The sequence below is a fragment of the Coregonus lavaretus genome (genome assembly GCF_964263955.1).
Source record: "Coregonus lavaretus genome assembly, chromosome: 38".
Taxonomy (NCBI): Eukaryota; Metazoa; Chordata; class Actinopteri; order Salmoniformes; family Salmonidae; genus Coregonus; species Coregonus lavaretus.
Genome location: NC_140025.1, coordinates 7,743,756 through 7,768,007, shown reverse-complemented (window position 1 = coordinate 7,768,007; position 24,252 = coordinate 7,743,756). Strand labels below are relative to the sequence as shown.

Genomic DNA, 24,252 nt, shown 5'->3' with positions numbered 1-24,252 from the left:
GGTGACACCAATAGGATGATGATTAGTCCCGACTGTGAGTGAGGAGGGCCTAAGGTTGTCGGAGGATGACACCTAGTGGGTCTCTCTGGAACTGCGACCCCCTCCTGTAACAGGTGTGTTTGGAAAATGATAGGTCCTTAGTGATGTGGACACTGAGGAACTTGAAGCTCTCGACCCGCTCCACTGCAAAATGGCAAAATGGTTGAGTGGGTAATCTGACTGATTGTTTAAACCTAAACTCAACATCAATATCCATTTTCTCTGTACCAGCCGTCTACTGAATCTACTCTGTTTTTTATCAATAACTTAGTACTTTGGTACAATGGTATTTATTCATGTTTTTCAAATTACTGAGTTGACCTTTCACAGTTGACTGGTCAAGCAATACATCCAATTGATATTATCAAAAACAAAACAGTAGTATGCATGTTTTATTAAGTGGAGAACCACATTTTCTGCGTTGAAGCTGTGTGGCTGTTTGTTTGTGACTTAAACACAAGTAATGCACAGTTGGGAGCTGCACAACAAATAGACACTGGCCTCATGAAGCATAACAGCCACAAAAGTCAATGATTTAGTTCAAAGACTTTATACAGTCTGGGGTAATCCAACTGTATTGCAATCTCATTTCACAACTCAATACTCCATGGAGATTAGATTTGTATCTTCACCTAGCTGCGTAATGTCACCTCTAGTGACATAATATGTCAGATTGGGTGACATTTAACTTCAGTGGTTAAATGTTGCTATTTCCACATATTCTAATGAGACCATGAATGCAGCTACATGGTTTCATTGCATTTTCAAAACCATACATTTGTATGTATTCTATTTGGTAGGTAAGTGGTTTGTGATGGCAGCACATGGCTCATATAGACAGTTAGACAACACCAATGGCAAACAAACAAGAGGAAAGATGTGGTGCCAATATGCTGGAATGGTTGTCTGTTTCTGCCTCTCAGCCACCTGTGAGCTTTGTGGGCACGTCATTTTACAGTCTGAGGCTGGTCGGTGGCCATCTGACGATGCTAAGCTCATGCCTGCAGGCAGTGAGAGTCTGTGTACGTGTGTACGTGTGTACGTGTGTGTATGTGTGTATGTGTATGAGTGTGCCTTTGTGCCGGCATGCCTGTGTGTGTGTGTCTATGTATGTGTGTGTGTGCATGTATGTGTGTGTGTGTGTGTGTCTGTTTGTGTGTGTGTCTATGTATGCGTGTGTGTGCATGTATGTGTGTGTGTGTGTGTGTGTGTGTGTGTGTGTGTGTGTGTGTGTGTGTGTGTGTGCATGTATGTGTGTGTGTGTGTGTGTGTGTGTGTGTCTATGTATGTGTGTGTGTGCATGTATGTGTGTGTGTGTGTGTGTGTGTGTGTGTGTGTGTGTGTGTGTGTGGTCCCCAATCCTCCTATTAAACAGACAGCACCAAAGTGTCCAAAGCACTGAAGACTTCACTAATGGCCCTGTCCTCATATTGTATCGCCATCTGCTCCCAGCAAGCCTTCAGAGGAAACATCACATCGCCACTCAGTGTGAAACAAAGACATTTTTGCTCTGTTTAGCATTCAATTCGGTTCCACATCCCCATATGACGTTTGAAGTTTGGCTGTTCATAGTGTCCATAAGTTTTTTCCGAGAAAAAGCTTGTGTTTATAGAGAAGTTTTGAATGAGAAGTTTAGCTACTTCCATTTGGTATTGAACATTTGCGGTTTGGTTTGATTTGATTTGATTTATTAGGATCCCCATTAGCCGACGCCAATGGCGGCAGCTTGTTGTACTGGGGTCCGTCATATACGAAAAATACATACAGTGGGACAAGTATTTGATACACTGCCGATTTTGCAGGTTTTCCTACTTACAAAGCATGTAGAGGTCTGTAATTTTTATCATAGGTACACTTCAACTGTGAGAGACGGAATCTAAAACAAAAACCAGAAAATCACATTGTATGATTTTTAAGTAATTAATTTGCATTTTATTGCATGACATAAGTATTTGATACATCAGAAAAGCAGAACTTAATATTTGGTACAGAAACCTTTGTTTGCAATTACAGAGATCATACGTTTCCTGTAGGTCTTAACCAGGTTTGCACACACTGCAGCAGGGATTTTGGCCCACTCCTCCATACAGACCTTCTCCAGATCCTTCAGGTTTCGGGGCTGTCGCTGGGCGATACGGACTTTCAGCTCCCTCCAAATATTTTCTATTGGGTTCATGTCTGGAGACTGGCTAGGCCACCCCAGGACCTTGAGATGCTTCTTACGGACCCACTCCTTAGTTGCCCTGGCTGAGTGTTTCGGGTCGTTGTCATGCTGGAAGACCAAGCCACGACCCATCTTCAATGCTCTTACTGAGGGAAGGAGGTTGTTGGCCAAGATCTCGCGATACATGGCCCCATCCATCCTCCCCTCAATACGGTGCAGTCGTCCTGTCCCCTTTGCAGAAAAGCATCCCCAAAGAATGATGTTTCCACCTCCATGCATCACGGTTGGGATGGTGTTCTTGGGGTTGTACTCATCCTTCTTCTTCCTCCAAACACGGCGAGTGGAGTTTAGACCAAAAAGCTCAATTGCTGTCTCATCAGACCACATGACCTTCTCCCATTCCTCCTCTGGATCATCCAGATGGTCATTGGCAAACTTCAGACGGGCCTGGACATGCGTTGGCTTGAGCAGGGGGACCTTGCGTGTGCTGCAGGATTTTAATCCATGACGGCGTAGTGTGTTACTAATGGTTTTCTTTGAGACTGTGGTCCCAGCTCTCTTCAGGTCATTGACCAGGTACTGCCGTGTAGTTCTGGGCTGATCCCTCACCTTCCTCATGATCATTGATGCCCCACGAGGTGAGATCTTGCATGGAGCCCCAGACCGAGGGTGATTGACCGTCATCTTGAACTTCTTCCATTTTCTAATAATTGCGCCAACAGTTGTTGCCTTCTCACCAAGCTGCTTGCCTATTGTCCTGAAGCCCATCCCAGCCTTGTGCAGGTCTACAATTTTTTCCCTGATGTCCTTACACAGCTCTCTGGTCTTGGCCATTGTGGAGAGGTTGGAGTCTGTTTGATTGAGTGTGTGGACAGGTGTCTTTTATACAGGTAACGAGTTCAAACAGGTGCAGTTAATACAGTTAATGAGTGGAGAACAGGAGGGCTTCTTAAAGAAAAACGAACAGGTCTGTGAGAGCCAGAATTCTTACTGGTTGGTAGGTGATCAAATACTTATGTCATGCAATAAAATGCAAATGAATTACTTAAAAATCATACAATGTGATTTTCTGGATTTTTGTTTTAGATTCCGTCTCTGACAGTTGAAGTGTACCTATGATAAAAATTACAGACCTCCACATGCTTTGTAAGTAGGAAAACCTGCAAAGTCGGCAGTGTATCAAATACTTGTTCTCCCACTGTACATACGGTTTTTGTAACAAAGTGATTTGGTTTATTAATCAAACATCACAACTATTTTGCCAGCCAACACTTTTTTTTATAGAAAGAAGATAAACCTTCCCTTTGATTCAATGTGACTATTGACTTACCCTAGCTACACTCTTAGTGCTATCTAGAAACTAAAAGGGTTCTTTGGCTGTCCCCATAGGAGAACCCTTTGTAGAACCATTTTTGATACAAGGTAGAACCCTTTTGGTTCCTAGAAATATTTTGGGATCCATAGAACCCTTTAACAGAGGGTTCTACATGGAACCCAAAAGGGTTCTACCTGGAACAAAAAATGGTTCTCCTATGGGGACAGCCGAAAAAACTTTTTGGAACCATTTTTTGTAAGAGTGTAGCCTTAAACATGAAATGTGACTGTCAGAACAGAACAGGACTGTTAGAGATCTGTGTAAATTGCAGTGTTTTTTGCTTATGAACACTATTTACATATTCAATAGATTACATGTTGGGCACGCGACACCACAAGGAATTGGCATGGTTTAGCCAGGGGAGATGTGAGCACTGAGCAGCAGGCTCCGTGCTTTGTTGATGTAAAGAGGTTTAGGGAGAAGGTGTAGGGAGAAGGTGTAGGGAGAAGATGAAGGCAGGAGCCGTAGGGGTGGGCACCGTGGCACGGATGTCTGCAGTGGTGCGTATGTAAGCATGATTCCTAAAGGGGCTTTACCCCGGTTGCAACAAATATCTAATTTCCTGGATTGTCAAGCTGTGATGCATTTAAACTGGCAGTGAATAGGGCAGACAAAGCTATCTCATCACAATAGGATATTATGCATATCCCCTCTGACGACATTAACTAAAGTACCAATACATGCATACATGGCATGACTGCCAAGTGCCAACTCAGTGCATTTGCATTCTGACACACTATTTACCATACTTTGTTTACTCTGCATGATCATTTAGCCTTCCTATTTAGCCTTAATGGTAGTGTCAGACAGAGTTAGTTACATGTTTTAGGATCCACTATTTGTAAATTTCCTAGACAGGCTGTTCTAGCTATATAGATCAACTGACCTGTCTGCAGGGAGGGAAGGTTCGATAATTTCATCTAATTCAATCTAATGAGTATGTTAAAATAATGTGTTGTTTCAGGGCGGTTTGATTAATGCGGTGTAATTTAAACCTGCGTCCCTCCATCACCTCTGGTGGTAATTAGCCTCTAGATGAGGTGTGGGGAAGAGAGCGAGAGAAAGAGAGAAGGAGAGAGAGTGGAGGGTGGGAGAGAGGTAGAGAGAGAGAGAGAGAGAGAGGAGTGAGGGGTAGAGGGTGAGAGAGAAGGAGAGAGGGAGGATAAAAAGAGAGGGAGAGTCAGAGAGCGAGAGAGGGATATAGACAGAGAGAGAGAGAGAGAGAGAGAGAGAGAGAAAGACTGCATGCCTGGGGTACAGAGACAGAATGTGAAAATGAATGGCACCGGGCGGGCTAGCTGAACAGAACAAGATCACGGTGACTAGCCAAATGTGTCATCCTCCGTCCCTCCATCCCTCCGCAAACGGTCAGGAAGGGAAGATTGATCGCTCAAAGTGTAACCGCTAAATGAGCCGCAATGGGCTGCAACTTATTGGTAATAGATTCATTTACGTTCTTGACATTGGATGGAGTGATAAAGGGATGAGGGGAGGAGAAGATCAATGTGACAAGTGATGAAACAGATGAATAGGGAAAGGATGGAAGGACATAAAACATCTCCTCTCTTCGCTAATTATAATTTTAAACGATAGAAATGATGAGGACCTACATTTACATTTTAGTCATTTAGCAGACGCTCTTATCCAGAGCGACTTACAGTTAGTGAGTGCATATATCTTTTTTCAGACTGGTCCCCGTGGGAAACGAACCCACAACTCTGGCGTTGCAAAGCCATGCTCTACCAACTGAGCTACACGGGAGCTAGGTCAAGGTTTCGCCTTTAGTAACCCATGCCTCAATGTATTCAATCCTCCTCTCCAAGGCAGTTAGCTTCTCATTAAGAGTGGCTAACCGGGACCGACAGGACATATAAAATGAATTTAGGAAGTCGGCAATCTTCTTGATGCTACTCGTGATCATTTCTATATACTCGCGATTTGCCCAATCCTGGTGGATTTCCCTTTGAACTGGGTCATCCTGGCCGGACATCTTTACGAGTTTGCTAAGGTCAGTACGCATTGTAACCATTGTCTCTGGATTAATTCTGCCATTAATCAATTTTCTCTGCTCAAGATTGTGACTGTCTTAGACAGTGGAGTCTTTGAATTTCTTCTGGAGGAAAGTCAATTCGTATGGAGATTGTGGGGGGCCAAAATCCATCTTAAAAGACTGTCATTACAGCTACAGTATAATTTACATACTAATGACATATTGCACATGGAAATGTGTGGACAGTTCTGCCACAGCAATGTACATGATAAGAAGTCCCATTTGTGTGCACTGCTATTTGTTTTATCTCTGTAGTACAGCATATTTGTGTCATTTCTAACAGACGATTGAGCAGTTTTTGACCATTTAAAGATGGATTCTACGGTAGGGGGAAACAGCAGCAATGGCCACCCCACCACCATTGTTATTGTTTTTGTTGCCGAGCTGAGGAGAGTCGCGCAACATGATAAAACATAAATTGCAGTACATATTGTGCTCTTCTATCGCGCGTGCAATGATGTCCGAGGGGGGAAAAAATTTTCATTGTTTGCAGTCACTTCTTTGTTGTTGTAATATGGCAAACGGACGTGGCTGTTTCTCCATTAAGGATTCCAGCTTCAAGTGTTGCACCAATATCTGTATTCATGCTCCATTAAATGAATTAGCAGTTTTAACTTTTTAATCATGCAATCATTTCTCGTTATTGCATAATTTAGCCAGCCAATGCGATGGCTGCCAAGCAACAAACAAGTTGCTTTCAAAATACTGTATATTATGCAAAAATAAAATGTGATCATGAAGTTATTTTAAATTCAATATCCTCTAATCAGGAAGTAACGTCCTGATTAGAGGATATTGAATTCAAAGTAACTTCATGATTATATTATGTTTTTCTGTATATAACACTATATATCCATATTAAAAAATATATATAAATTAGCTTTTATTTTTTAAAGAACTTATGAAAGAGATTGGTGTGTTTTTTTTAAAAATTCATGGCACTATCTAATGTAAATGTAAAATGTAAATGTTTTACATACAGATCTCATATTGCACTTTTAGAAGGTGCTATCTAAAACCTAAAAGGGTTCTTCAGCTGTCCCCATAGGAGAACCCTTTGAAGAACCCTTTTTTGTTCCATGTAGAACTTTTTTGGGTTCCATGTATAACCCTTTCCACAGAGGGTTCTACATTGAACCCAAAAGGGTTCTACCTGGAACAAAAAAGGGTTTTCCTATGCAAAATGTTTTGTATCCATTGTTTAGCTGGAATGGAATGTTCGTACACTGTGTATTTGACTGTGATAATGAGGTTATCTCACCTCGCTATCTTAAGATGAATGCATTAACTGTAGGTCGCTCTGGATAAGATCATCTGCTAAATAACTAAAATGTAAAATGTTGTTGAAGCACCTTTGGCTGCGATTACAGCCTCAAGTTTCCTGGGTATGACACTACAAGCTTGGCACACCTGTATTTGGGGAGTTTCTCCCATTCTTCTCTGCAGATCCTCTCAAGCTCTGTCAGGTTGGATGGGGATCGTTGCTGCACAGCTATTTTCAGGTCTCTCCAGAGATGTTCGATCGGGTTCAAGTCCAGGCTCTGGCTGGGCACTCAAGGACATTCAGAGACTTGTCCTGAAGCCACTCCTACGTTGTGTTGGCTGTGTGCTTAGGGTCGTTGTCCTGTTGGAAGGTGAACCTTCACCCCAGTCTGAGGTCCTGAGCACTCTGGAGCAGGTTTTCATCAAGGATCTCTCTGTACTTTGCTCCGTTCATCTTTCCCTCGACTAGTCTCCCAGTCCCTGCCACTGAAAAACCTCCCCACATCATGATGCTGCCACCACAATGCTTCACCATAGGGATGGTGCCAGGTTTCCTCCCGACGTGACGATTGGCATTCAGGCCAAAGAGTTCAAGCTTGGTTTCATCAGACCAGAGAATCTTTTTTCACATGTTCTGAGATTCCTTTAGGTGCCTTTTGGCAAACTCCAAGCAGGCTGTCATTTGCTTTTTACTGAGGAGTGGCTTCCGGGTTCTTGGTCAGGGAGGCACTTCTCCCCCGATTGCTCAATTTGGCCTGGCGGCCAGCTCTAGTCTTGGTGGTTCCAAACTTCTTCCATTTATGAATAAATTTTTTGGTACACTTCCCCAGATCTGTGCCTCTACACAATCCTGTCTCGGAGCTCTCCGGACAATTCCTTCGACCTCATGGCTTGGTTTTTGCTCTGACATGCACTGTCAACTGTGGAACCTTATATAGACAGGTGTGTGCCTTTCCAAATCATGTCCAATCAATTGAATTTACCACAGGTGGACTCCAATCCAATCAAGTTGTAGAAACATCTCAAGGATGATCAATGGAAACAGGATGCACCTGAGCTCTATTTCGAGTCTCTTAGCAAAGGGTCTGAATACTTATGTGAATAAGGTATTTCTGTTTTTTATTTTTAATAAATTTGTAAACATTTCGAAAAAACTTGTTTTCACGTTGTCATTATGGGGTATTGTGTGTAGATTGCTGAGGATAAAAAAATAAAAATTAGTCCATTTTAGAAGAAGGCTGTATCGTAACAAAATGTGGAAAAAGTCAAGGGGTCTCAATACTTTCCGAAGGCACTATATATATTTCAACATTGAAGCCATGCAATTACTTAGAACAATGTGGACTGCAAACAGGTTAAAGTTAAAATATTTAGCAAAGATGGGATAGGTCTATATTTTGTTATTTTGTTTCTGTAAGCTGTTTAACTAACTATAATGGACTAACATTGGAATCGGAGTTGATTCCAAAGCAATACATAAAAGACCGTAAATGTTTATATTTTTAATAAATGTGCAAAAATGTCTAAAACCTGTTTCGCTTTGTCATTATGGGGTATTGTGTGTAGATTGATGAGGGGAAAAAACGATTGAATCCTTTTCAGAATAAGGCTGTAATGTAACAAAATGTGGAAAAAGTAAAGGGGTCTGAATACTTTCCGAATGCACTGTATCCATCCAGAAAACTGGAAACAACTTTGGAAAGCGTTGAAGTCAACATGGGCTAGTATCCCTGTAGAACGCTTTCGACACCTTGTAGTCCATGCCCCAACAAAATGTCTACAATCTTCTACATAGAACCAAAAAAACATTTACATTTGACCTTTTAGTCATTTAGCAGATGCTCTTATCCAGAGCAACTTACAGTTAATGTATTCATCTTAAGATAGCTAGTTGAGACAACCTCATTATCATAGTCAAATATACAGTATAAGAACATTCCATTCCAGCTAAACAATTGATATATATATATATATATATATATATATATATATATATATATATATATATATATATATATATATATATATTTTAATACACACCTAAAATCTATGAATAAAAAATCTGAGAACAGTAATATTTTACACACACATGAAGGTACCCACAAGCAATCATTTCTGGGGAAAAAACACAAATGTGAAAAATGGCTGGATATAGCGTTTTGGAAATAAACTCTTCATGTGTTACAAAATACTTCCTATAAAATAAATGATGACACTGAATGCCCATCATGTTCATTAACAGCACACAATAGATCTGGTCTGTCTAAACCTGTATGAATGTCACGGTTTCGGCCGAGGCTGCTCCTCCTCCTTGTTCGGGCAGGCTTCGGCGGTCGTCGTCTCCGGAGTACTAGCTGCCACCGTTCTTTGTTTTCGATGTTTGATTGGTTTGGTCTGTTTAGTACACCTGTTCATGTTTAGTGTTGATTATGTGTCCTATAAGTTCTCGTGGTTTCTGTCATGTGTTGTGTGTAATTGTTTTCCTGTCGTTTGATGCAGTACTGTTTGCCAGTTGCTCTTTGTTTACCGACGCACTATTGTTTTGTGCGTAGTTTCGGTTTTGGAGTGTTTTTCGCACTGTGGCGTATTTCGCCTCCGGGTTGTTTGACCCGTGTTGTTATTTTTGAATTTCTAGTAAAGTCTGGATTGACTTAGCTCCTGTGTCCTGCTATTGATTCGCACCACATCCGCATCAGAGAACGTGACAATGAACAACAATTCAATACCGTGTCTCTTTTGAAAAGTACCCATAACCATCAATAACAAGGGAAGCTTTGTCCCTCCAAGATAATATTTATCTCTGGAGGTCTAGATAGTCTGGCAGGGGATAAAAGGAGGGCCTTCAGATACAATGAACTCCATCATACCTCAGACTATGAACCCATACCCTTCACATTGGTGACATAGTGCTACAGTGGTGGCCATTCTTTATCTTCAGTTGTGTGGGCAGTGTGTGCGTGTGTGAGTGTGTGTGTCTGTCTGTCTGTATGTATGTGTGTGTGTGTGTGTGTGGTCTGGCTGAAGGAAAAATTTGATTAATGTTTACGCTTTTAAAGGATTAAACATCCTATGGCTCCCAGGGTTACGAATGATGATTCTAAACCTTCGGTCACACTCTAAACCTTCGGTCACCCATTGGTGCTGTCTAACGGTTCCTTAGAAAACCACGTCATATACACAAATAGTTTTGTGTTTAAGCGACTCTGAAACCTACGTACAGTGCCATGAAAAAGTATTTGCCCTCTTTCTGATTTTCTCTATTTTTGCATATTTCTTATTCTGATAGTCATCTCGTCCAAAAAGTTGACTAAAGTTTGGCAAAAAGCACCTGGAAGCAGCTGGATGATCATCAAAACTCTTGGAAGAATTTTCTATGGACAGATGAGTCGAAAGTATAACTTTTTGGACAATATGGTTCCCATTATGCCTGGCGAAAACCAAACACTGCATTCCACAGTAAGAACCTTATACCAACGGTCAAGCATGGTGGTGGTAGTGTGATGGTTTGGGGATGCTTTGCTGCCTTATGACCTGGACGACTTGCCTTAATAGAAGGAACCATACATTTTGCTCTGTATCAGAGAATGTCAGGCCATCCGTCTGTGAGCTCAAGCTGAAGTGCAGCTGGTTCATGCTGCAAGACAATGATCCAAAACACACAATCAAGTCTACATGAAAATGGCTAAAAAGCAACACATTTGAAGTTTTGGTATGGCCTGGTCAAAGTCCAGACCTAATCCCAATTGGGATGTTGTGGCAGGATTTGGAACGAGCAGTTCATGCTTGAAAACCCACAAATGTCGCTGAGTTAAAGCAGTTCTGCATGGAAGAATGGGCCAAAATTCCTCCACAGCGACATGAGAGACTGATCAACAACTAAAGGAAGCGTTTGGTTGGAGTCATTGCAGCAAATGTTGGCACAACCAGTTATTGAGTGTAAGGGGGCAATTACTTTTTCACACAGGAGCATTTGGTGTTGCATAACTTTGTTTATTAAATAAATGAAATAATTATGAAATTGTTGTGTTATTTGTTCACTCAGGTTCTCTTTATCTAATATTAGGTTTTGTTTGAAGATCTGATAACATTCACTATCAAAAATATGCAAAAGTAGAGAAAATTAGAAAGGGGGCAAATACTTTTTCACAGCACTGTACTTCTCTATCTACTAACTACATAGGCAGTATAACTTCAATAACATAGGTGTTTTTATTTTGAAAAGTTCAATGATGGATAACAACACCCTAGAATGCCACTGTGTTTGTTTTCCCTTGGATTAGTGCCGTACAGGGTCAAAGGGTAATAAAGGTCTGGACGTGATCACTGGCTGGAAGTAATACAAGCTATCCCAAGGTGAACAACAACAACCATGGCAAGGGTGTTTGTTTGTATTTGTTGAATGTGATGTCAGCAGAGAACCAAAGATATTGGATCAATGCAGAGTCTAGGGGTCCAAGTCTATGTTAAATCAATTCTGCCCTGACTGCTTTTGTGCAGGGCAGTCATTGATACTTTGTCTTACAAACATACAAACAAACAGCAACCTTTCACCTCCACTTCGTGACTACACAAAATTAGGCTGGAGAACGATACAAGGGTTAGGAGGCTGTCAAAGATAATGTAGCAGAGAGAGAGAGAGAGAGAGAGAGAGAGAGAGAGAGAGAGAGAGAGAGAGAGAGAGAGAGAGAGAGAGAGAGAGAGAGAGAGAGAGAGAGAGAGAGAGAGAGAGAGAGAGAGAGAGAGAGAGAGAGAGAGAGAGAGAGAGAGAGAGAGAGAGACAGAGAGAGAGAAAGAGAGAGGAGAGAGAGAGAGAGAGGAGAGAGAGAGAGAGAGAGATTGGTTTAGATCAGTTTGTGATCCCATACTGTACAGGAACAATTAAGGTATCTATCTGAAACACTGAACGACGGTGTCCCAAAGCCAAAAACAAAACTCATAACCAACTCACAAAGGTGTTTCAGTCCATGCCAATGCAAATAATATTAAGTAGCATGGCTGTGAAATCCACTCAGAATTTCTAAGATGAGCCCAATAAATTATTAATGTATTCTTAGTGGGGGAATTATTCTGAGGATCATGACTCTGACTGTGTGTGTGTGTGTATGTGTGTGTGTGTGTGTATGTGTGTGTGTATGTGTGTGTGTGTGTGTGTGTATGTGTTGATAATTGCTTGATAGACTGCTGTTGTGGAGGGAAAAAGACCTGACCTTCTGCAGAATGGAAGGTTGTACTCCTAATGAAGGTTTGTTCATTTAAGTTTACATCGATTTGTCTCCTGTTAAGTTAGCCTGCAGCGCTTTGCATCCTAAAAGATTGAAAGATTAAGGATCTATTGGAGTTCCTAATACTCAATGATATGAGACATTTCTCCAATAGCTACAGAGGTGTACGATATGAAAATGACCTGAGAAAATACTGGGAAAGTCAGAAAGTGTTTTGTCTCTAGGCTATTATTTTTAGTGTTTCTATATTGGCTATGCTTTTGAAACCAGGAACCAAAGACATTCCAAGACAGATGACTCAATACTTTTAAACCAGTTTGAGCTAATGAGGATGTGGGCTACAAAGTAGGTTTTGATTATTTGGCTATGTGTACCGTGGGTCTGTCTCTAAGCTATCAAACAACAACACTTTTCAACATCTGACTTAGAGTTTGCAGGAGGAGTTTTTACAAAACAACGGTTTCACTCTGTGACGGTAAGACACAGCGAAGTGTAACAACTCCTTTCGAACCTCTTCTGCTGAGGTAGTCTCTCTTCTTCTCTTGTTTTTTCCACCACAAATAATGTGTTTGTTGTGAAAGCAGATTAATGTATAGTGGCTCTTGCTTTTATGAGATGAGGTGTCCTGCCCACCATCTCTGCAGGGGGGCAAGGAATGAAGCTCCTAATAAAACAATCATGAAGGTACCACAGAATATATCCTGCTGTTATGGTAATATGCTTTCCTCTGGTTCGCCCTCAAATGCAGGTGATGCAATGCATAATATTTTCTTGGAAAGTGAGATAACTAGAACTACATTAGTAAAGTATGTAAGGAATAGACCTTAGGTTCAATAGTAGCCCCTTATCAATATTAACTTGCACTCAGCTTCTCATGGTCTTGTTTCTATGTTGGTTAGGATAGCCAACATCAAGAGGATAGGCATCAAAAGTAATAGCTAGCTCTGAGAAGACCCACGGCCATTCTTTTGAATGGAAGTCCAAGTTCTGAGAGTTTCCCTAAAGTCATAAGGGCTGAGCTCCTCATGAAAATTGCACTCAATTGGGCCGAAGTGGGAAATGCACTTTCAGAGAGGATAGGACTTTCTATTCCAAACATATCCACATGTGCAACATGTGCAACACAACAGTCTTTGCACACTTTCATTAAAGTGGAAACCCTTTAGACCCTCCTGATGTGGTTTAAGCATTGTTGTGGACTTAGAACATCCAATTTTGTTAGCTAAATTATTATAATTTTTAATAGAAAATGAAATGTGGCAAAAAAGAACTCTATGGAATTTGGCAAAAAGTACAACAGATTTTATAGGGCCCTAACCCTTTAGATCCTACAAAATATTTTCTATAAAGATGTGGACTCCTGATGTGGTTTAAACATTTTTGTAGACTTAGAACATCCAATTTTGTTAAAACAAAATAAAAGATAAAAAAACTAGACTAAAAGATAAAAAAACGAGACTAAACGGAATTTGGCTAAAAATATAACCAATTTTGTAGGGCCCTAACCATTAAGAAAATTGTTCTCCAAACCATAAAACATTCCCTTTCGGCTTATTCTAATCTAAAAACCTGGCTTGCCCTTGCTCTAGTTATTGTGAAGGTCTGAAATCTTGAGCGAAGCACATCAGGCAGAAGGAGGTGGTAAACTTGTCAACGTTCTCAGCAAAGCTTCCTTTTCAGGAACATGGTGTAGAAGACTTAAACATGCCTGTAGGGTCTGTTTCTATGAGACCATGCAGTTATTTCTAGCAAATCTATTTAATAAACTAACCAAAGTAATATGTTTGTTCAACACTGATCAATTACCATTATAATATTACAGACTTAATTTGTTTGATTGTAGGAAAGCCATTTCAACCACTGTTTTTTTACACATGTATTTATTTGCAGTATAGTCTATTTACATAGTTTGTTGATACTCAAGTTGAGGAGTGGGCTAATATGTAAAATGTTTGATTACCAATGTAATTGTCAATGTACAGTTCTGTCATGTATTGTTGTAGTGTTATACAGTGTTTGGGGATAGTGCAGGCGTTCTAAATTGTTGATCTCCAAAGGGATACAGACAGACACATTGAAGACGTGTCTCGGTTGTCAGGCACTTGAACTTCTGACAGCATATTTTCTGCTGCTCTGCTAAGCCTCCAGAGAAGCTGTTTGTGTGTTTTAGGCTTTGTTTAGTCTTCGATCCTTTTCTCTCCAAAAATAAATATACCTCAGTGTGACAACCACTTGTAAACTGACATTTATATTGTCAATATTGAATTGTTTTGGGTGAAGTCTGATACTCTGTTTTACAAGTTAATTATAATAACGGCGCCAGAAAGCAGCCTAAACAGAGAGCTCTGTACATTTTGTACATATATATTATTTTTTATCAGCTTTAAAAAATTAAGTTGTTGATTGGATATACAGTGTCTGGTTGTTTTTACCCATGGAGCTGGCTTTAAAAGATGCACTTCAGCACCGGCTGCTTTTTGATCAATGAGACCAGATTTCCTTATGGAAATCATCTGGCATCACCATCCTCAACCAACATCTAACTCAGTTTAGGAGCCTGAGATCGCTGATCTACTGAGGTAGTCCTGCTCTACGACAATGCCATCCTGTCCTTTGTTTTGTAATGTGTTATACAGTGCATTCGGAAAGTATTCAGCCTTATTCTAAAATGGATTAAATTGGTTTTTTCCCTCATCAATCAACACACAATACCCCATAATGACAAAGCAAAAACAGGTTTTTAGAAATCTATGCAAAAAAAGAAAAATTAAAATACAACTGAAATATGTCATTTACATAATTATTCAGACCCTTTACTCAGTACTTTGTTGAAACACCTTTAGCAGGGATTACAGCCTGAAGTCTTATTGGGTATGACGCTACAAGTTTGGCACACCTGTATTTGGGGAGTTTCTCCCATTCTTCTCTGCAGATCCTCTCAAGCTCTGTCAGGTTGGATGGGGAGCGTCGCTGCACAGCTATTTTCAGGTCTCTCCAGAGATGTTCGATCGGGTTCAAGTCCAGGCACTGGCTGGGCCACTCAAGGACATTCAGAGACTTGACCCGAAGCCACTCCTGCGTTGTCTTGGCTGTGTGCTTAGGGTTGTTGTCCTGTTGGAAGGTGAACCATTGCCCCAGTCTGAGGTCCTGAGTGCTCTGGAGCAGGTTTTCATCAAGGATCTCTTTGTACTTTGCTCCGTTCATATTTTCCTCGATCCTGACTAGTCTCCCAGTCCCTGCTGCTGAAAAATATCTCCACAGCATGATGCTGCCACCATCATACATCACCTTAGGGATAGTGCCAGGTTTCCTCCAGATGTGACGCTTGGCATTCAGGCCAAAGAGTTCAATCTTGGTTTCATCAGACCAGAGAATCTTGTTTCTCATGGTCTGAGAGTCTTTAGGTGCCTTTTGGCAAACTCCAAGCGGGCTGTCATGTGCCTTTTACTGAGGAGTGGCTTCCGTCTGGCCACTATACCATATACCATAAAGGCCTGATTGGTGGAGTGCTGTAGAGATGGTTGTCCTTCTGGAAGGTTTGTCCTATCTACATAGAGGAACTCTGGAGCTCTATCAGAGTGACCATCAGGTTCTTGGTCACCTCCCTGACCAAGGCCCTTCTCTCCCGATTGCTCAGTTTGGCCGGGCGGCCAGCTCTAGGAAGATTCTTGGTGGTTCCAAACTTCTTCCATTTAAGAATGATGGAGGCCACGGTGTTCTTGGGGACCTTCAATGTTGCAGACATCTATTACGTTTTGAAGTGAATGAGAATGGTGCACAATGTAAGGACTTACCCTTACATACTACTCAATGTAAGGACCTTGTGTTAATGAAAACATGTTTACTAAGGGGTGACTTTACCAACACAGACTCATCACATAAAACTCAATGGCTTGTGAATGTACAGTATCTGTTCCCCTGGAGGATTGGCACCTGCAGGAGGGAGGTTTGTCAGAGTAATGTAGCATAGCGTTGTGGTATTAAACTGCAGGATATGCAGTTTTTATTAATGCAACATTAAAGGCCATATTGTCATTGTTTGTCTTTGAACCTGACTTGTGCTGTATGTGTAGTGGGTCTGACTTGCCCACGTCCTAACTAAATAACTGTTCTATACAAATCATTTGATTCATTTCCATTTGTTTGTATCTGTGCAATCTGTGGTTTGACTGGTTTCTAGAGGAAAAGCTAAATTGACGAACAAGTATGGAAGAATTCTTGATTATATCTTAACTTGCTAAGATTATTCATGCAAACATCCAAACTTCTGTGTAAGTTGTTCATCATGGGATATTTTCTAAAAACACATTGTTTCTGTGCAACACAACAAGCATATTGTAATCACTGTGAGTATTAGACCAAAGTTTACTGAGGGAAAAACACTTTAATTTGAAGAAAAGTGCATATATACAGTGGCGATTTTAGCATGTAAATATTGGTGGGGCAAACAATTATTTTTTGGGGGGATGCGTGCCAGCAAAGCCACTACACAACACAACACAACACTAAACAATACATGAATTGCACTATAACGGTGACAAACGGTGCCCACAAACTGTTAGGGCCTATATAAAGCTGTCCCAACAGCAGAGTCCCAACAGCAGTCCCAACACCTTACCACTTCATTCAGCATCATTTACTGCCTTTTTAAAAAACTTAGCTGATATGGCTGACTTGCTTAAACAAATGTGGTTTCTACTGACAATTGAGATGTACAAACTATGGCATAAGGGGACAACAAGCGGATAAGAGGCAATCCGTAATTTTGATTAAGACATTAATGAGCGAGCCAGGACGGACGTTAAACAAATATAACTATTTGTTCAGCTCTTTTTAAATGTACAGCGACAGAATTCAGAACATGGGCCATTCTTATAGTGTTCTTCCTGTACACCAAGTCAGAACCGTAGGAAAAATAAAGGGGGCAAATAAGCAGACAATGAAAGCTCTTACAATATTCGATGATTACATTTCTCTCAAACAGGTTATAGGCTACATGTGAACCACCAAGTCAGAACAGTAGGCGAAATTAAGAGGGGAAAATAAACCAAATTATTAGGGGGAGGCACATGGGCTACTAACAGCTTACTACACAACATACACTTAGTATTACTTCCTTAGCTACAGTATACATATCTCCCTGGCATATTACATAATTTATGCAGCAGCATACAATATATTTTTGGACTCACCTTGTTGTGTTGTGCTCACTTGAACAGGAAGGTGGCGCAGCGGTCTTTCGTTGGCAAATTTTGTCATCAAACTTTGTCATCAAAGTCTGGCCTTCTCTGGATTTATGGTCCTTTCAAGACAACTGGGAACTCGGAAAGAAACAAGGTCGAATCATGATGACGTCAGTGATCTTCAGGTCGTAGCTCTAGAAAGAGGCCCAAGTTCCCAACTTAAAATGCAGAGTAGGATGAACGTTCAAAACATATTTTTCCAGTCGGAGCTCGTTTTGTCCTGAGTTCCAAGTTGTCTTGAACTCACTGAAGTCAGATTTCGCAGTTGTTTTGAGCGCGGCAGAAATCATGCTGGATTGACAGTATGGCCAATGTTGAATGTTTATCATTTTAAGCTTGGAAAAGAGAACCTTAAACCGAGAATTGAGACCACACACCAACTCCACTGAATAGCAGGCTAGTGATTGATTTGCAATGCTTGCAGTTAGCCACTGATTCCTTCCAAACCACTCATTGTTGAATTTGCGATTTCCAACTTGTTGTGTAATGTTCATGTCCAATGGCCGATGAGCACCGATACGTTTGATCTATAATTTCTCTTCATTATTTATCTTTATATGACAAGGATTAAAAAGGATTTGCCAGTAGATTGTCAACTTGATTCATGATGATGACTGCTAGCTAAGATTTTGAAAGTATGACGTTGACATGTTCAGTCCAATCAAAGCTACTGTAGATATAACGTGAATTGATTAAATTTTATCTGTGGCCAATGACCTTGAGCCTTCTTGGATGGCCACTTCTAATGTAACTCTATGGCAGCACCCAAGGGGCTTGAATGTCTTAGCTCTACCCATAGATTTGGCAGTGACGTAGTGTCCCCATGAGTGACATAACACTGAGCCAATCACCGCGCAACTAGAGAACATTACCAACGCCTATACTCCGTATTTTCCGCTAGCTGCCCCCACCTACCCTGAATGATGGGTCGCCACTGCATATATACAGTGCATTCGGAAAGTATTCAGACCCCTTGACTTTTTCCACATTTTGTTACCTTACAGCCTTGTCTAAAATGGATTAAATAAATGTTTTTCCTCATAAATCTACACACAATACCCCAAAATTTGTGCAAATATAATACACATTTAAAAACAGAATTACCTTATTTACATAAGTATTCAGACCATTTGCTATGAGACTCGAAATTGAGATCGGGTGCATCCTGTTTCCGTTGTTCATCCTTGAGATGTTTCTACAACTTGATTGGAGTCCACCTGTGGTAAATTCAATTGATTGGACATGATTTGGAAAGGGGCCAAGCTTTGACACACCCACAACTTGTTTATTCATCAAAACCCAGCCCTTTCGCCCCACTGCCAGCAAATGTGCCGATAATTGTGCTTGTGAAAAGAGCAAAAATATTTCTGATACATCCCTGAACCCATAGCGCTACCGCCCAGCACTTAGATTGACCATTGCGTTAGGTTTGTTAAAATAGAGCCCTCATTGTATATCATGCCTGCTTTAAGTCTGGTTTTGGGGTGGGGCTCTGTTAGAACATGGGGGGTTGGGGTGGGTTTGATTTGGTAGAGGATCTGTGTGTGTTCTGCACTCTACCTGTTCTGTCTGTTATCTGTCTAATCATAAAAAATTCAACATTTCTATAATGGTGTTATAGCACTGCGGTAATGTTGCTCTGTGATATATTTGTATAGCTGCAGACTATTAGGTTAGATACGATTTATATACTTTTTTTGCATTGCAATAAGCAAATACTGGTTCGACGGGACATTGCTTTTGGCTCCCTGTTCAAAACCTACTCATAAGTATGCCTTTAGTAAATATAATAGATGTTGAGTAGCCCGGTGGAAATAATAATTAAACCCATTCTGTGTAATATAATTACAGACTGATTCTAGACTGCTTTAAAAAAACATTTGTTATGAAAAATACTTTGTACCGATATACAGTACCAGTCAATAGTTTGGACACACCTACTCATTCAAGGGTTTTCTTTATTTTTTACTATTTTCTACCTTGTAGAATAATAGTGAAGACATCAAAACTATGAAATAACACATATGGAATCATGTTGTTACCAAAAAAGTGTTAAACAAATCAAAATATATTTTATATTTGAGATTCTTCAAAGTAGCAACCCTTTGCCTTGATGACAGCTTTGCACACACTTGGCATTCTCTCAACCAGCTTCAGGATTATTAATGTTTATTTTACTATAATAATTTGTCAGTGAATATATTACAGTATGTGATGAATGTCTTGATTTGTATTTTCTTATTCAGTTGGTTTGCATTCATCTGAATGCAGATTGATGGTTAAATTGATTGATGGGCAGACAATTCATTTTTTCTGTGTGGAAATTGTTGGCTTTACCTGGGGCCTGTGGGACACACATGCCAGAGCAGCAAGCATGTCATGAGGCAATGTATTTCCTCAACTCCACTTTAGACACATTACCTTATCTCAGGAGGGTATGTCTGAGCTTCGGAGAGAGGGTATATTTTTGTTCTCCACATTTCCTAAATTATATATGATCCTCTTGCTGGGATGATTAAAGTGGACCATGGATCCACAGGGAAAGTCAATAGAGTGAAACCTTGGGTGTTAACCATGAAGCACCAACTCTAAAGAAAACATGCACGGTATATGTTTGACAATACTGGAGCAATGCTGGGGTGAACATGTGGGGATGGTCAAAGTATACCACCAACACAATAGTCTAGTTACAGACAGACAAGTATAGACCAAATGCACCTTTGTGTTTTTTGTCATGGGAAAGACAGCTTAACTTCACTGGTTCTCATAAGCCTACAGTATCTTCATGTTGATGACCAAATCAAGAATATGACTTTGAACCGATTATTTTTTTCTTCTCATTTTAGGTACAAAAGCTGAGTTGGTGAGATGTCCGCCGAATCACATGCAGTGCATTGGCTCCAAAAGATGCATCCACTTTAATAAACTTTGCGATGGAGCGAGAGATTGTGAGGACGGATATGATGAAGGAGTACACTGTCGAGGTGAGTGTGTAGTTGAATGAAATTATGTTGAATATAATAATAAACTACATTCATCAATCTGACTCCATTATTATGTGAATAAATGCAACAGGCCCTGTTCATCTCTGGAGGATCTAGTCAAGGTAGCGAGCCTTACATCACCACACAGTATGACTATAATGAACATGTATCTATCTTGCACCGTTATGCAATTATTAAGAGACTAGATACAAATAGCTAATCCTGGCGACCAATGTTCTAGCATTAATTTATTGTGTCAAGTAGGGATGTCAAGGTGGAACCCAAGCATATACTATATGTAGTGTAAGTTATATTTACCAATAGACCTACTAATTACTCTGTAAAATGAGGAATGCATTTATTCAATTCAACTACAGTGGGGAAAAAAAGTATTTAGTCAGCCACCAATTGTGCAAGTTCTCCCACTTAAAAGATGAGAGAGGCCTGTAATATTCATCATAGGTACAAGTCAACTATGACAGACAAATGGAGAATTTTTTTTCCAGAAAATCACATTGTAGGATTTTTAATGAATTTATTTGCAAATTATGGTGGAAAATAAGTATTTGGTCACCTACAAACAAGCAAGATTTCTGGCTCTCACAGACCTGTAACTTCTTCTTTAAGAGACTCCTCTGTCCCCCACTCATTACCTGTATTAATGGCACCTGTGTGAACTTGTTATCAGTATAAAAGACACCTGTCCACAACCTCAAACAGTCACACTCCAAACTCCACTATGGCCAAGACCAAAGAGCTGTCAAAGGACACCAGAAACAAAATTGTAGACCTGCACCAGGCTGGGAAGACTGAATCTGCAATAGGTAAGCAGCTTGGTTTGAAGAAATCAACTGTGGGAGCAATTATTAGGAAATGGAAGACATACAATACCACTGATAATCTCCCTCGATCTGGGGCTCCACGCAAGATCTCACCCTGTGGGGTCAAAATGATCACAAGAACGGTGAGCAAAAATCCCAGAACCACACGGGGGGACCTAGTGAATGACCTGCAGAGAGCTGGGACCAAAGTAAAAAAGCCTACCATCAGTAACACACTACGCCGCCAGGGACTCAAATCCTGCAGTGCAAGACGTGTCCCCGTGCTTAAGCCAGTACATGTCCAGGCCCGTCTGAAGTTTGCTAGAGTGCATTTGGATGATCCAGAAGAGGATTGGGAGAATGTCATATGATCAGATGAAACCAAAATAGAACTTTTTGGTAAAAACTCAACTCGTCGTGTTTGGAGGACAAAGAATGCTGAGTTGCATCCAAAGAACACCATACCTACTGTGAAGCATGGGGGTGGAAACATCATGCTTTGGGGCTGTTTTTCTGCAAAGGGACCAGGACGACTGATCCGTGTAAAGGAAAGAATGAATGGGGCCATGTATCGTGAGATTTTGAGTGAAAACCTCCTTCCATCAGCAAGGGCATTGAAGATGAAACGTGGCTGGGTCTTTCAGCATGACAATGATCCCAAACACACCGCCCGGGCAACGAAGGAGTGGCTTCGTAAGAAGCATTTCAAGGTCCTGGAGTGGCCTAGCCAGTCTCCAGATCTCAACCCCATAGAAAATCTTTGGAGGGAGTTGAAAGTCCGTGTTGCCCAGCGACAGCCCCAAAACATCACTGTTCTAGAGGAGATCTGCATGGAGGAATGGGCCAAAATACCAGCAACAGTGTGTGAAAACCTTGTGAAGACTTACAGAAAACGTTTGACCTGTGTCATTGCCAACAGAGGGTATATAACAAAGTATTGAGAAACTTTTGTTATTGACCAAATACTTATTTTCCACCATAATTTGCAAATAAATTCATAAAAAATTATACAATGTGATTTTCTGGATTTTTTTTTCTCATTTTGTCTGTCATAGTTGATGTGTACCTATGATGAAAATTACAGGCCTCTCTCATCTTTTTAAGTGGGAGAACTTGCACAATTGGTGGCTGACTAAATACTTTTTTCCCCCACTGTAATAGGATTTATTAGTCACAAAATAATTAACACTCAAACAATTCCAGTGTACATGAAATACACGATACATTACAAAGTAGATGACTATCAGCTACATAAGACTTAAAGTGGTTACATATATCTTCAATTCAAAATAATCTCTAAGAGAAAATACTATTTGTGTGATACACAAAGGAGCACACTAACAAGTTCTCAAATTATGACTTTTTAAAAATTCAAGCAGAAACTCACGCCCAACCTGAATTAACATTTCTTTGCACTTTGCTAGTTAAAACAATAGGCAGGAAAACACAACAAGATTCTAATCTAATCAACTAAATGTAAATGATAAGATCACACCCGTGTCACTCCTCTTTTAACTATCTGCCGTCCAACGAACAGCATAACACAGTTTCCCTGTAACAATAAGTCCATAGCACTTACAGTACAATAGAATATATCAAAATGTGTAGCTCTTTATGAACTCTTGAAACAATCCAAACATTAACATTTTTACTGAACAAAATTATAAATGCAACATGTAAAGTGTCGGACCCATGTTTCATGAGTAAAAGATCCCAGAAATGTTCCATACACACAAAAAGCTTATTTCTCTCAAATGTTGTACACAAATTTGTTTACATCCCTGTTAGTGAGCATTTCTCATTTTCCAAGATAATCCATCCACCTGACAGGTGTGGCATATCAAGAAGCTGCTTAAACAGCATGATCATTACACTGGTGCAATTTGTGCTGGGGAAAATAAAAGGCCACTCTAAAATGTGCCAAAGATGTCTCAAGTTTTGAGGGAGCGTGCAATTGGCATGCTGACTGCAGGAATGTCCACCAGAGCTGTTGCCAGAGAATGTAATGTTAATTTCTCTACCATAAGCCGCCTCCAACGTCGTTTTATAGAATTTGGCAGTATGTCCAACTGGCCTCACAACCACAGACCATATGTAACTATGGCAGCCCATGACCTCCACATCCGTCTTCTTCACCTGCGGGATTGTCTGAGACTGGACAGCTGATGAAACTGTGGGTTTGCACAACTGAAGAATTTCTGCACAAACTGTCAGAAACCATCTCAGAGAAGCTCATCTGTGTGCTCGTCGTCCTCACCAGGGTCTTGATCTGACTGTAGTTCCACGTCATAACCGACTTCAGTGGGAAAATGCTCACCTTCGATGGCCACTGGCACGCTGGAGAAGTGTGCACTTTCAACTGTACCAGGCAGATGGCGTGTATGGCGTCGTGTGGGCAAGCGATTTGCTGATGTCAACGTTGTGAACAGAGTGCCCCATGGTGGCGTTGGGGTTATGGAATGGGAAGGCATAAGCTACGGACAACGAACATATTGCATTTCATCTATGGCAATTTGAATGCACAGAGATACCGTGACGAGATCCTGAGGCCCATTGTCATGCCATTCACTCGCCGCCATCACCTAATGTTTAAGCATGATAATGCACAACCCAATGTCGCAAGGATCTGTATACAATTCCTGGAAATCTGAAAATGTCCCAGTTCTTCCATGGCCTGCATACTCACCAGACATGTCATCTATTGAGCATGTTTGGGATGCTTTGGATCGACGTGTACGACTGCATGTTCCAGTTCCCGCCAATATCCAGCAACTTCACACAGCCATTGAAGTGGAGTGGGACAACATTCCACAGGCCACAATCAACAGCCTGATCATCAACACCTTAATTGGGGAGGACGTGCTCACAGTAATGGCTGGAACGGAATAAATGGAATGGTATCGAACACATCAAACATTTGGTTTCCATGTGTTTGATACCATTCCATTGACTACATTCCAGCCATTATTATGAGCTGTCCTCCCCTCAGCAGCCTCCTGTGGAGTCATCATGCTGGGCCTCAGGGCCTGCAAGTCACTAGTCACGAGTATCACCTTCTCAAAATGTTCCACTACAATTTCCCCCCTGTGGA

At 40.8% G+C, this 24,252-nt stretch overlaps 2 protein-coding genes across 2 annotated transcripts in view; one reads left to right on the top strand and one right to left on the bottom strand.

The window, feature by feature from the left end:
- LOC311112185 (low-density lipoprotein receptor-related protein 1B-like) overlaps positions 1–24,252 on the top strand; it is a 177,102-nt gene that overhangs the window by 12,925 nt on the left and 139,925 nt on the right. Inside the window, exon 2 of the mRNA XM_084155198.1 lies at positions 20,203–20,340. Coding sequence (XP_084011324.1) covers positions 20,203–20,340 — 138 coding nt within the window. The remainder of the gene's footprint in view (positions 1–20,202; positions 20,341–24,252) is intronic.
- Positions 5,341–5,568, bottom strand: LOC311112187 (protein BRICK1-like; the record flags this gene model as incomplete). The annotated part of the gene is made up of 1 exon (XM_084155200.1): positions 5,341–5,568. The coding sequence occupies one exon, from the start codon at positions 5,566–5,568 to the stop codon at positions 5,341–5,343; it is 228 nt and encodes a 75-aa protein (XP_084011326.1).